Raw genomic sequence first — 14,539 nt, forward strand, 5'->3', positions numbered from 1 at the left:
AGTGAGGCTGCCACTATGGTAGTCGTGCCACAAAAGAGCAGAGCCTTGGGGTGAGAATAAAAGTCTTGCAATCAGACAGAGCAGAGACGTGTTCAGGAACAGTACAAGGAGAACCCAGGTGGAGGAGAATGGTATAGAAATGAGGGGACTATTCAAAGTCCATTCATCTCCCCACTTATCCATCTAGTCATCCCTCCATTGTGCTACAGGTGGGTCACTACACTACAGTGTTCCTCTGTCTGTATGGAGGAGGTGGCAACACGTTGCCGGCTTTCATAGCAGCCTCAGATAAGTACTCCTGGTTTTCAGCCACAGCAGGGCGAATGCGTCCATTCTGCCGGTAGAAGAAACGTGTACTGCAGTCTTGCAGGTACTCAGGGTTGTGCATTGAAGACTTGGGGGGTAGACTGTGCTGCCAGTACTCAGGATTGTCAAAATTAGCCTTCTTTCCTTTCTTATCAAACATGATGGAGCCACTAGTGATTCCTGAGTGCAGAGCGTGTCCCGAATGTCCCGGATGCAGAGTGTGTGATGGGTATGATTGGTGGGAGACGTGGCCGGGCGCCATCACGTATCCAGAGGACGAGACCACGTGGCTTGATGTTGATGGGTTGACTGTCTGCGGTACAGATTGGGTGGTAGAGGACCCAGAGATTGTACCAGCCAATCCGTTTTTGTCCCCAGGGTTGAGGAAGGTATTCAGATATAGCGGCTCATTGATGCACTCGTCATCCACATGAACGGACTTCCTCTTTGGCGCAGCGGTGGCTCCAGCCAGGTGGAGGGTGTGGCAACCTGCTCCATCGATCACTGCATGGGCGTCACCATTTCTACGGCGTGTGACGAAGGGATTTTCCTCTACAGGGTTGAGATAGTCTGAAATAAAACAAAAAACAGGATAATGAGATCAGTCAGGCCTTTATTGCTGCTGCAGGCACTTGAATTCATTATGATAGTTAAATAATGCTTATACATTATGGGGGCTACATTTCAGTGGCCCTTTGGGTCAGCACAACCCTCGATGGTGTAAAGTAGGAAATAGGACTGAATAAAACATAATGGGCTAGTCTGCCAAGAGGGCGGGTGACAGTCACGATCACAATAACACTAAATAGCATAAAACTCCAACAATGACTGACACCATGGATGTTGTCATGTTCGAGCACAAATGCAGACAAGTTAGAAAAAAAAAGACAAAAAGAAGGAAAAGATTTTTATAAAAAAAAGCACCTGACATATCAAATATAATATAATAATATATAAATGCAAACTCTTCGGGTATTACTAGAATTGCATTTAAACATCAGGTGGTCATAAGGATATATTTCACTACTTCTGAATCTATCAAAGTTACCTGAATTTTTCTTGTCCCTCATGGCAGCCACATAGCCATCCTGGTCCGTTTCTCCTTTTGTTCCTCTTTCTGCCAAAAGGACAGTTGGATCGGCACTGTAACGCTGTCCACTGCTATCCTCATCCCCGCCTTGGGAACAAGAAGAACGGAAAATGAACATGTTAAACATTGTACATACAGCATCAGTACTTAATTTCTGAAAAAAAAATATTTAAAGGAGGAATATAGGGGAATTATATAAATTCTTTCAGTGGGGCTGAAAGACGTGCAAGTCACAACTCCTGCTGTGTCCCACCTGTCGCATGAGATGTTATATGTGGCTCGGTTTGTTGACACCGTTGCTAGAATCGAGCTCATCCTTTTTGTCTGGAGACTGATTGACTGTCACAGTGCAATAGTGATGAGAAAAGAGCCTGCAAGGAAACCATATATTCCCTTCTCTGTGGACGTTTGCGTCCTTTGATCAATTTTTGTAAACATTTGATTTGTGTAAAAGTTATTTCAGAATTTTTGAAGGCTTATTATTACGTTTTTTTCCACTTGTATTTCACTGCCGAGGCTTCGGAAACTAATTGTGTAGGGAAAGGAAAATGGATACAAATGTTTTTCAATGAGAGTTCATTTTTAAAATGCCTTTCTTGTACCTTGTCCAGCAGCGAGAGCCGAGCACGCCACGAGGGCGCTCGACCTTGGGGAAACCTGTTTCCTCAGGGTGCCGTTGCAGCGAGGGTTGTCCTGGTTGCTTCGGGCAAATCCGCCACCAATCTGCCCCCCTGAAGCCAGGTCTTGTGTCGGGAGGCAGCCTCTGGACACAGGTGGAACAGAGACACCTCTGGGGAGAGTCACCAGTATGTCCTCCATGCTTACAGGCAAGCTGGTGTCCTGGTAGCCAAATTGGCTCTGAGCAGAAGGACAGAAAGAGAGTGAAAACCGAGGGGCACGCTAAATAAAACAAATACAAATGGAGATAAATAGAATGTTGCTGGTTATTGAAGAACAGTGATGTGCTTGTTATCAAGACTTGACTGGCACTGAAAGCAGGTGACTTGATTTCCAAGTGAAATGTTTAATTACCAATTAAATACATCTAATTGAGAACATTTAGATAATAAAAAAAAGCAGTTCTAAAATGTGCCTCAAAAAATAAACAAGTGAAGTTCTTCTGTTGCTCTGTAATATCTAAATGTAAAAGGCAGGGGAGACAAACTGCAGCACCAAACAATGACATGGCAGCATGCCAGCCAAGGACAGTTTAATTACAACGACTTCAATTAAAAGGCTCCAAGGTCTCAGAGTAGCCAAATCAGACCTGCCGTGCTCAAAAGGAAAACGGCTTTTGTTAGAACCTGCCATGTGCTTTATTCTGAATTTGTATCAGCATATGTTTCTTTACCATTCTCTGTTCCTCATTTCACTTCAATTTGATTCATTTTACTTCACTTCGTTTACTTTTTTTCTTGTCTGTCCGTAAAAGGTATGCATTTTATTTTATTTTATTTACTTATCGGGCACATGTTCAAAAGTTGCAAAAAGTGTCTGCTTTTCTGACTGCAGACTCGCATTCCAATTCTGACCAGCAGCATTAAATATAAATTTATAATGCCCATGATTATTATTCAATTTAAGTACACCTTTAAGAGGTGTGCTTATTCTTGAAGTGATGGACAGGCTATCAGCATCACTTAAAGTTTGGAGGGTCTTAGTCAAAGCTTCAGAGCTCATGTTGTGTTTTCCGTCCCCTATAACTATAATAATTAAATCACCGTCTCTCTCTGTCCTCATTTATATGTCCTCCATCTCCCCTGTCTCAAGTATTAAAGGGAAAATAGCACCACTAACACAATAAAGTGTCTTAAAGTTAAGTTTGAAATGATTTCACTAAACTGCCAGTGTTATGGTGACATTATATTGTCAAGATCTTGCTCGTGACGGCCATTATGAAATAATTCATTCATTCATTCATTTGCCAACCGCTTATTCCGTCGTCGGTTCGCGGGCCATTATGAAATCAATAATGCCCATTTCCACAGGGCATTATTGAAGCGCTGTAGTGGAAGAAAAACATCACTACATAATATTAATAGAGTAAAGCATCATTGTACATTTCAATGTATCTCAATATCAGCAGGAGCAAACGAACGTCCTCCGTGTTTTGGTTGTTGTTACATTTGCATATCATGGAAATTCTGTAATTGCACGAGAATGCATACTAATTATAACATCTTGCTTGTTAAGATAGCATTTATTTGTAAGTAATGCATTTTGTTGGCCGCAATATTTGAGTCCATTCCAATCGTTTGCATTCATTCTGAACGTACCCCAATAAGAAAGTAAAAACAAATGGATAACAACTTTGGAAAATGTATGTAAATAAATCATTTTTAATCTCCCGTAATGCACAACATGTATTTGTAAAATGAGTCATTTTTCTCACTGGCAGTCAGCAGGCGTGTGCAGCCTGATTTGAACAAAGAGGGCCATTGGCTACAATCTGGTTGTGTCGCCTGGCTGTGTGACTGCTTTTGTGATGTGTGTAAGTCCAAAGATAAATAAAAGATAATAATAAACAGTTGAATAACTGGGGGAGTCTGGCTGTAAACCGCAATTTTGAAGAAGGCAATTATTGTAGTTTCACAATGGCAAAAGAAAAAGGGAAACCATAGAGGAAGAGAAAGATGAGAGTGACAGTAAGGAAGCTGTGAGAGTGTTTGTCCTTGAACAGGAGAGTCCTGCAGAACATGCTGAGAAAACTCATTCCCACATCACTTTAGAGACCCCCTGATTTATATGAATAACGACTTTGACTTAATATTGCCTCCTTTCCATCACAGCTCAATCACCCTGCTGTGACACTGAGAAATAAATGGTAATATGAAAGAACAAATGTTAAATTCTTCTGAAGGAAACCCAAGATGGCCAAATATCTGTGCCAAGTTCTAATTAACTCTTGGAGGGGAGCAACAGAAAATATGTTGACAGGAAATATCACAAACTGGCATGGCTCATGCATGGCCCAGCACAGGAAGGCTTTACAGCAGGTGATTAAAACCACCCAACATCATTGCTGCCCGTCTGAGCATCTGTGAAATCAGTGAGACGACGTGTCTGAAGCCAAACGTCTAAGAGACAACAAACGCCTGAGCCACCGACTGTTCACCCTGCTGCCACATGGCAAACGACTCTGAGGCATCCGCTGCCATGCCACCAGACTTATTACTGAGTTTCCTGTACTCATCTTCCTCAATGCACGTTTGAAAAGTTATTTTTTGTGATATACAGTATAATAGATAATTATTTATCAGAAGAGTGTGCATTTCACTTCACAGCCTTGTGATGCGTAATGACAATATAATTGAAAATAAAATAAATCTAATGAAATTTACAAAACCTTCTTTTCCAGGTTGAATATTACATCAAGAAATGATGATACAATACAATACAATATATAGTTTATATTATACATTGTAATTATTACTTATTACTACTTATTACTATACTGTACGTATTACTATTTAATAATAATCCTAGGCATCATTAGCATTATCAGCACTTTATATAATATTATATATATTTTTTAATTTGAAACATATTCTGACAGAATCCTCAAACACAAGTAAATTAAACAAATGAACTTATCATAAGGCACGAAAAGTAGGTCAACGGCATCTAAATAAAAAAACACTGAATGCAGAGGCACAAAATACACTTGATGATTTTTGAATACTTGAAAATGAGTGTTCAGTGCATTTACAAAATCCTATCAGATACTTTTGAAGCCTTCTAATTATTACAAATTGTAATGCAATTACTCAGTGATAGAAACTTGCTGCCTTTTAGTAACCTATATGATCCTACTATAATCCGAGACTACACTAAAGGATCTGCTCTTTTCCTGTGCATGTGCTTTGGCTTGTCTGAAAATGTCTTGATTTCAACAGAGCTACTGTAAAACTGCTTATATGAATATTTTATCTGATGTCTCCATAGATACATTTACAGCATAACATCTATAAGAACCAATAAAACTGACAGTTCCCTCCTGACATCCAAGTCAACAAAGCAGCCCACGGATATAATAATGGAGAACAATTTGTCTTTGTTCCCCCGCATTTGATATACTCAACATTCTAATTTAAACGTACCTATCCCCCCAAACATTTTTTCTCCTGAATCAACACTTGGGTGTCCATAAACACTGTCATGGATTAATTTCTCTCTGTACATGTTGGCCATTGAAAGCTCAAAAAGATAGATGATTTAGGTGGAAATATTTTCCAGGGAAACACAACATAATGCTGCAGCTCTTGAAGATGCTCATTTGACCTTCCTGCTGGATTCAGATAAATATCTTAAAATTTGTGCCCATCACTTACACTGACAGGTCGTTAGATGGTTCTATTGCTTTAATATAAGGAATAAAAACGGGAAGAAATTAACCTTGCTGGGGTCCATGCATGTGCGGGGATTGTATGCCAGCGGTGGGATGTTGAAGGACTGAGGCACCAGGTACTCGTCAGCATCCATCAGGTCCTCCAACTCCTCCTCATTCAAGATGCTCTGGAAAAACTTGCTGTCGTTGGGGCTCGGCAGCGTCATGCGGTCATCACCCTGAGATAGGATGAACAGCATGTGTAGGTCCAGTCATTTGTAGTGCTAATTCAGGAGATTAAAGTTGTGTAACTAATCAGTTTTAAATGTCTTGCATCAAAAGCAGCAAACGGAATATAGCAGAAGTAGTTCATATAAATGTAAATTATTAATATGACTTGCATAGAGAATATATATGTCAGTGTGGATCACCCATATATATCCAAATGCTGTAGAAACTGGCAATATATTAGTTAGGCAAAATAAAGCATAAAGAGGACAGCCTTCACTTTTAACGCATCTTACAGATTCTGCTTTTTAAGCAAACATGGAAGAAACAAAACAACAACAGCGAACAACAAAAACAACAATCAAACCATCTTACAGACGTGTAATCTGTACCCTACATCTTATTACCTACCTGGATAACCAGGAATCTTTGCGGATCACGAGCCATCCGAATGAACTCTGCGGCCAGCTCCTTGAATTTCGGTCGACTGTCTGCATCAATCATCCAGCCTGAAGAATGTGTTTGTGTTAGAACACGATCAATAGCCGGCTCCAAATTAATATTGATAATAACAAGCATGTAGACACACAGGATTTTTTTCAAACTTTCATTCATGTCAGGTTGTTTTTTTGTGCTACTTGCGTAAAACATTCATAATTAGTACATAAAATTTACAGGCAAATGTGGCTACAGTGTGTAAAAGAATGTGCCATTTAGACATGCCCAATCTCCTTTTCAACTTGTTAGGCCTTCATTGATTTATTTCATATTTAGATAGAATATATATTTTTTGTTCTGTTGTATTTTGCATTACTTGTCCAATTCAAATGAATTACAGGATTTTAGTGATGCTCTATTTATTGTCATCACTTTCTCCAGTCCAAAAATAAACATCATTATATCCCTATATGGACATATGGCATAATTCTGTCCTGTGACAATATCCCATTGAACACAAAGCTATGATACCAAAGCAATCTGATGTGGGCCTGGGTACAGCCCATCAACACATTCAGGGAAATAAGAGATGGGACTGAAAGACAGATATGTTGTTTTACACATATGGCTATGCAAGATTTCAAATGGGAAAATGATTATCTTTTCATCTACAGCAATGCCAATAAGGCTAAAAGTAATTTTAGTTATAGTTCATTTCTACTAGTGTTTCAGTCATTGTGTGATTGTATTCTGCATGTGTAGTACTGCAAAGACAAAGACAGATAACAGGCTGTGTGTGTGTGTGTGCGTGCATCTGCTTGCCAGGTTGGCACAGGCTCAGGCTGTTACCTGAAGCCAAGGTGACAGAGGCCCAGAGGCTGTGAGACTAGAGGACAAGTCCTGGGTGGAGCTGGCACCAAGTCCTTGTCCTGGCAGTAGTGGTAAGAGGTCACAACCCCCCCCCCCCCGCCCTGTGACCCCCTGCCTGACAGCATGACAGCAGTGACCGCGCAGTGAGGGACACATGTGATATGTGGGTCTCTTAATCTTTGTTAGTTTCAATGGATTTTCAACCAACAGATCATTCTGTGGCATTCACATTATCATACTGTGGATGGATTGTTCAGATGAATCGACAAAAATATATATTTTATATATCTTATACATCTGATCCAATAACACCACATGGACTCTGCTGTGCTATTTTGAAAATCCACTTATTATTATTTTTTGCCTGTTTCAATGAGAAAGCTGTTTGCCCTCTCTTAGCCTTCAAAATCCATTTGAAGTGGATGGAGACAAAATCTTGAACTTATGTACAATACATTTTAATCCTTCATAGCTCTGCAGTAAATATTTTTCAGGTCAATATTTGTTGGGAATTTCAGAGACTGATTTAATGATTTAACCAAGAAAATAGCCAAAATGTACATTATTAGATGGGGTTTTTGTTGAGTGTCTATACATACATTTAACCATGACCATATAGACATCAATGGTGCAGACAGGTGGCTGAGGGAGACGCTCCCCTTTCTCAAGCAGGTCTGGGATTTCTCTCGTTGAAATTCCATCATACGGTTTCCCTCCGAAGGTCATTATCTCCCAAATGGTTACCCCTAAAAATAAGAAACGGGAAGGAGGAAGAGAGATAAAGTGAAGAGAGGAGATTACATCAGAGGATAAGAGAAGAGGCATCAGGGGAGATTCAAGAGATGGAAAGAGTAGGTTGTACAGTGAGAGGATTAAAAAGACAGAAAACAAATGACAAGAGAAATAGTTGAACAATTTAAAAGGTGAAAAACGTTAGATTTTGTTCAAGAGTGAAGAGAAAACAACATTAACATTAGACAGAGGACATATAAGGAGGTGATAAAGCGAGGCACATCAGAGGGAATGAGATGAAGAGACAAGTAGGGAAGAAGGAAGGACATAAAGAATGAAGGCAGAAGGAGAATGCAAGGGAACAGAGGACAAAAGAAATAATCAGTCTTGAAAGTCATCAAAAATCTGAACTTTCAACACTCATCAGCTTTAATCATGCCAGCACTAATGAGTGACAGAGTAAATGCTCACCATAAGATAGAAGTTTAATAGCCCGCGGCCATTGACGCTCACGAGGGACATGGGCGCACCAAACCGTACTCAGACTTTTAATCAAACACACATTATTCTCTTTGATATGACCTGTCTTGCATATTTTTTTTGGAAATCCTTTCTAAAACTTAAAAGTCGCTGATATATTCTATCGTACAATTGTTACTTGCATTTTAGCAATTAAAATATCACGAGTTACTTTGGGATTTACATTTCAATGTGGATGCCTGAGAGGACTGATTCAATATCTCAATATTCTAAGGAATAGATCACAGTTTGCCGCACGATCAAGGAGTTCAAATCAACACATGCGCTGTTGGCGTGCAAAAACCCTCCACTCAATCTATACATTGACATTGAATATCTATACATCTACATTGACATTTAAGGTACACTGTACCTGATTAAATATACAAGTATTTTCATTATTTCTACCTGCATCTACATATTCTGACTGTTTGATTCAGTGTTCTCTTGCGCAAGATGCTCCACACTGACAAACTGAACAGACTCTGTGCCTTGATAGTCATGACAGCAGAGCCAGTCATTATGGTAAATATTGAATAAACAAAGACCAAAAAAACAACTTCCTTGTGTTACTCTACTTGAAAACTTTCAAAAGAGAACTCAAGAGAAAATTACATCAAAATAATAAATGAAATAACGCAATGATAAAGGGATCTAAGCAGTATAAATCACAGCAGAGATAATATGATGAAGAATACTCAGCCTCTATTTGACTAAAAATGACTGAGAGGACAACCCACAAAGAAATGATATACAAACAAGCGTAAAATCATTTTCCATATTTCATGGATGACCAGCAAAAGAAGAAGATAAAACCGCTTTCTCGGTACCATTGAGAAATCTTCCAGTTTGATCGCTGCAGTAGAGATATGCATGGCTGAGTTTCACACAAAAAAGACTGGAGCAAGTTTGGACATCATAAGTCCACAAAAAAGACAAGGTTAATTTAACTACAGGCCAAATAGGAAAAGGTTTTCAAACATTATCAAATGTGATAATTCTTACACAAAATATGGACGGACATACCGATACAATGTTAGTGCGATCTTCAGGATGATGACAGATGAAATCTGTATATATACTATGGTAATTCATTGGCAGTTGGGGAAAAAAAAATATGCATTTAATTTGTACGAAGCTTACCATAACTCCAAACGTCACTCTGATGAGTAAACTTCCTGTAATGGATGCACTCCAGAGCCATCCACTTAATGGGCATCTGCCAGGTAGAGCATAGCATGTCACTGTCACACACATGACATCAAACGTTTTGGGTCACAATAACTTGGGTTATCTCCTGGTGAGATGCTGTCATTCAAGGACACTATAGACCATGTAATACAAAAGAGAGATGCAACGGAAGGAAGGAATACAAATTTTAAGTTTGGAAGAGAAAACAGACACACACTCAAACCCACCCACATACACACACGCACACACAAGGCTCCAGCTATACTGGAATACGATGAGACAAATGGCAGGATGGTCTGAGACACAGCTTAACACTGTGATTAGATTTGAAGGCCAATTCCATTGATCGCAGTGATGGGGGCTGAGGGGTGGGGATGTTGAAGATTAGAGTGTGTCTGTCTTATTCTCAGTGGAGGGGATAATACCAGAATGCTCAGCGTTGACACAAACCATGATGGACATACTAGAAGGGTGGGCAAGAGGGGATAAACTAGGTTTTCCTGAGAGGAAAGGGTTTGCAAACAAAATATAAAAGACAGAATGGATGAACAAAGATTTATAGAGGCCACAAGCCCATGTACACAGAGCTCCAAGGACATATTTGTTTACTACGTTTATAGGATTTAGAGAGCTCCATCCCCCAAAAGTAAATAAATATGGTCCAATAGAGCAGAATAGTGTCTCACTGACTGCAGTAAAAGTCCCTTTTGTTATGGCCTAAGTTCCTCCCTCAAGATATAAAACCCTAATTAATGTTAATGTCTGTTGTTGTCTTTTACAATACGTCAATGCATGGCCCAAAATAGTAATTCAACATTTCATCTCAATAAGCCCAGAAAAACAAACGCATCAAATGACAGATAATCAAAGTAGGAATTCACTCATTGCATGCACAAATTAATACATAGTTTACAAGCAGCAGCAGCTGGTTAGCTTAGCTTGTTTCTACATGTGCAATTCAAGTCCACTTTAAAATAACTATTCACATGTGGACAATCAGGTGTTTGTCTGATGTGTAAATTACGTGTGGCATGGTGACAGGATTCACCTTTCCTCCATCAGCATTATACTCCTTCTCGTTAACGTCTAACAGGCGAGCCAGCCCGAAGTCAGTGATCTTGATGTGGTTGGGAGATTTGACCAAGACATTCCTGGCTGCCAGGTCCCTGTGAACCAGCCTGCGCTCCTCCAGATACATCATCCCCTGCAAGAACAAACAAACACAAAGCTGTTCTTTTCTGTTGACAGAAAACGCACAGCATTCTTGTTTAAAACCTGATTAAGAGTGCAGCGCTACACAGGAACCAGCAAACATGCCAGTGTGACTCCAACGTGACATCACCATCTGTCTTCATCATCATCATCATCATCATCATTGTAATCACCATCAAGACCCCTTTAAAGATTTCTGCAATTATTCACACCATTATCATTACCTCCATATTGTTATTGTTGCAATTATAATGCACACCATTTAACAAGGAGACTTAGGAATAGACCTGCTTGATGCCAAATATCTGGCAGCGCAGTAACAGCAGCATCCATGAGCAAGAACCCTGATAAATTTGGGACAGAACCTGATATGACCCGTATATTTAATTTGATTTCATACATTTATAATGTTATGTACGTACGACAGAATCACAGGAAATTAACTAATTACAAACACATACATTTCTTGATTTACAAACAAAGCAATGTTTTCATTGTTTGATTGTTTGTCAGTAAAGATGCTCTTGAGTTTTCTTTTGAGAATGCAAATGATGAAATCAAATGTGAATATTTCAAGTAAGTACTGTATATATTAAGTATATGTGACGTTGTTATAAAAACCATCTAAAAAATGGTCGACTAAGCCATTAGGCTGAAACTAAAACATCTGCACAATTGTGTTGGACGTTTTGAACAGTGCATCTTGTAACACATATATTCCTTTTGCACAACCTGCGGGTCCTCAATGTAACAGTCAACCTAATTTGAGAGAAAATTGCATTTAAAGAGAAAGAAATAAGGGTGGAATGGTAAACCTTTTCAAATTGGACAATCAATAACTGTGTTCATTTGAAGAAGCTAGAGCACAGAAATACAAGGCCTTATTTTTAACAAAAATCTAATTGGATTTAGTTTGAATAGGCTGGAAATGAAGAAAGGGAGTGGAGGAGGTGAGAGGACAAGTGAACGGGTTGAATGGAGGTAGTCTAAGAGGTAAGATTAGATTTGTAAGGCTATAATCACACAGCCTCATTTTGCTCCCTCCCTGGAGAGGACAAGTACTTTCAACGAATAGCTATATAAACTCAAACAGACATGAAGATGCAGCAGCGTGTGTGTGTGTGTGTGTGTGTCTGTGCGTGTGTAGGTGTGTGTGTTTGAGGGGAGGGGAGGGGACATGCCAGAAGGCTGAAACAGGAGAGATAGAGTAGAAGAAAGATTACTCAGTTAGCCTGAATGATGCTGGATAAGTATGTAGTGTGTCTGTTTACTAGTGTATCTGTGTAATTGGGTCGAGGGGTGTTAAAAAAGAACATAAAACATATCAATTTTTAGATTAAACAAAATGTTTGAAAGCAGACGGGGGCAAATAAAGTTCAGACTTGAGACAAGACTCAATATAGATCTATTAAAATAAATTAAAAAAAATCTCAAATTCTACTTTTATATTCTCAGAGGAACGTATGTTATGGCATGCCGTTCAGGAACTTATTATATATATATATCAAAAGTGCTGGAATATATATATGAAAAGTCTGAGAATATGGACCAAACTCTGGAATATATATATGAAAAGTCTGAGAATATGGACCGAACTCTGGAATATATATATGAAAAGTCTGAGAATATGGACCGAACTATGAAAAGTCTGAGCATATGGACCGAACTCTGGAATATATATACAAAAAGTCTGAGAATATGGACCGAACTCTGGAATATATATACGAAAAGTCTGAGAATATGGACCAAACTATGAAAAGTCTGAGAATATGGACCGAACTCTGGAATATATATTTTGATATATATATTCGGATATTTTCAAATATATATTCAGACGTTTTCATATATATATTCAGACATTTTCATATATATATTCAGACATTTTCATATATATATTGAGAATAAAGTATTTTATATTCCCCTAATCAGTATATATTTTTTATTTCCTTAAACACTCACCTACTCCCCAACTTCCTAATTCTGACGCTGTCATGGCCTCCCCACTGACAGGATGTTTCGTCTGGATGCCGGATAAGTTTGATCCTGATAATGAGACTGAGTTGCTTTTTCATTCTGCTTCATTACTGAGCCTGACATAATAGTTGACATGCCTGCCTGATGGATGGATGGGTGGACAAAGGCCTTGTTACAATATGTCAATGAGGTTTTGAGATTTTAGACAGGAAGCTAAATTTGGCAGTTTCATTAGTTCTTCTGTTCATGTTATGACATTGATAGATTAGAAGATGTGCAGCAGTGAAAACACTTTATTGAAGGTAACAACTTCTTTGCCTTTGCTTGTTTTGATTTTGTTTCATGAATGCTATTTGTTTCGCAGCATGCATGTTACATATGAGTTCTTTTTGCATAATTTCAGACATCATTGTGCTTTAAATGTAACATCCATCCATCCATCCATCATCTTGTAGACAAGAAGACCTCAATCATCTCGTCTGTAGCTGCTTGATCAGTCTTGCGGGTGACGGGTGTTGCTGGAGCCTATCCCAGCTGACTGGGGACCAGAGGTTGGGTACACCCAGGACACATCGCCAGAACATGACGGGGCTAATTTCTTCTATGAAATCAGAAAAAACACAGGCAAAGTGCACTTAATACTGTTCGTGCATAAGATAATGTTCTCCTCATGTCCACATGGGAGGCCAGGATATGAGAGCAACTGAGTAAAAAAAAAGACTTTTTTAGGCTGAATTTTAACAACTTGCTTGCCTGTATTGCTGGCCTCTCAAAATAAACTGTTAGCTCAGTTGCTAAATGTTGCTGCCAACTTGTGAAATGGGAAATCTGTTAATAAACATAAAAACACCTGGTACTGTTGTATGCACTAATAAAAAGAACCAATATACTGTATTCTCAAATTAACACAACAATTAACACAGCTCATAAATCCTCAAGCCTAAGTGTGTATAAGCCGCAGTCAGGTGTGTGATAGAATCTTATTTATATATATATATTTTAATAGTAATCACTTCAATTTTCAAGACAATTTAACTGGAAGAGAATGGATGGCTTGGCAACCTGTGGATTTTAATTTGCCAGCATGATGCAAATGAGAGTAGGAGGTGTGCATAGTGGGAAATAGCTGCAGACGGGTCTGAGGAAAAGTCTTTTTTTTTACTCAGTTGCTGCTCTCATTTCCTGGCCTCCCATGTGGACATGAGGAGAACGACTCGCTGCCAGAGGTCTGTAATCGAAGTGAATCTCCATTTGACAGCCAGGGACATGCCAATTGTAGGAGTTGTATTTCAGGTAAACCTGCCTCTGGAGAAAGATCCACGGGCCTTATTGCACTATGATCACTCCTCCGGACATAGAATGCTTTCCAATCAGTAGAGATTAGGCCTGCGCCCAAAACTCCATACATGAAGATTTTGCACATGAAAGTAATCCAAGGAGAGAATGTGAAAGATGAGAGAAACATAAGAGAGGCTTTATATTATATCCAATTGCAGGCGAATACATGGTTGTCGTCATGGTTGTTTACAAATATTTGACAAAGGCTTATGGACAAAAGTCTGAGTGGACAGGGATGTTGTGTTTTATTTCTGTATTTATTTTGTGTGTGTGTGTGTGTGTGTGGGGCGGGGGGGGGGGGTTTCTGGGACTAT

General features: G+C 39.1%; 1 protein-coding gene across 1 annotated transcript in view; it reads right to left on the bottom strand.

The window, feature by feature from the left end:
• Positions 1-217: 217 nt before the first annotated feature.
• Positions 218-14,539, bottom strand: part of LOC137914107 (receptor tyrosine-protein kinase erbB-4-like) — a 102,761-nt gene continuing 88,439 nt past the window's right edge. The window contains exons 21-28 of the mRNA XM_068757724.1: positions 10,750-10,905; positions 9,654-9,729; positions 7,859-8,005; positions 6,363-6,460; positions 5,792-5,962; positions 1,999-2,254; positions 1,355-1,483; positions 218-876 (exon numbers count right to left, since the gene is read on the bottom strand). Of these exons, the coding sequence (XP_068613825.1) occupies positions 218-876; positions 1,355-1,483; positions 1,999-2,254; positions 5,792-5,962; positions 6,363-6,460; positions 7,859-8,005; positions 9,654-9,729; positions 10,750-10,905 (1,692 nt within the window). The remainder of the gene's footprint in view (positions 877-1,354; positions 1,484-1,998; positions 2,255-5,791; positions 5,963-6,362; positions 6,461-7,858; positions 8,006-9,653; positions 9,730-10,749; positions 10,906-14,539) is intronic.

Source organism: Brachionichthys hirsutus, unplaced genomic scaffold (genome assembly GCF_040956055.1).
Source record: "Brachionichthys hirsutus isolate HB-005 unplaced genomic scaffold, CSIRO-AGI_Bhir_v1 contig_1089, whole genome shotgun sequence".
NCBI lineage: Eukaryota > Metazoa > Chordata > Actinopteri > Lophiiformes > Brachionichthyidae > Brachionichthys > Brachionichthys hirsutus.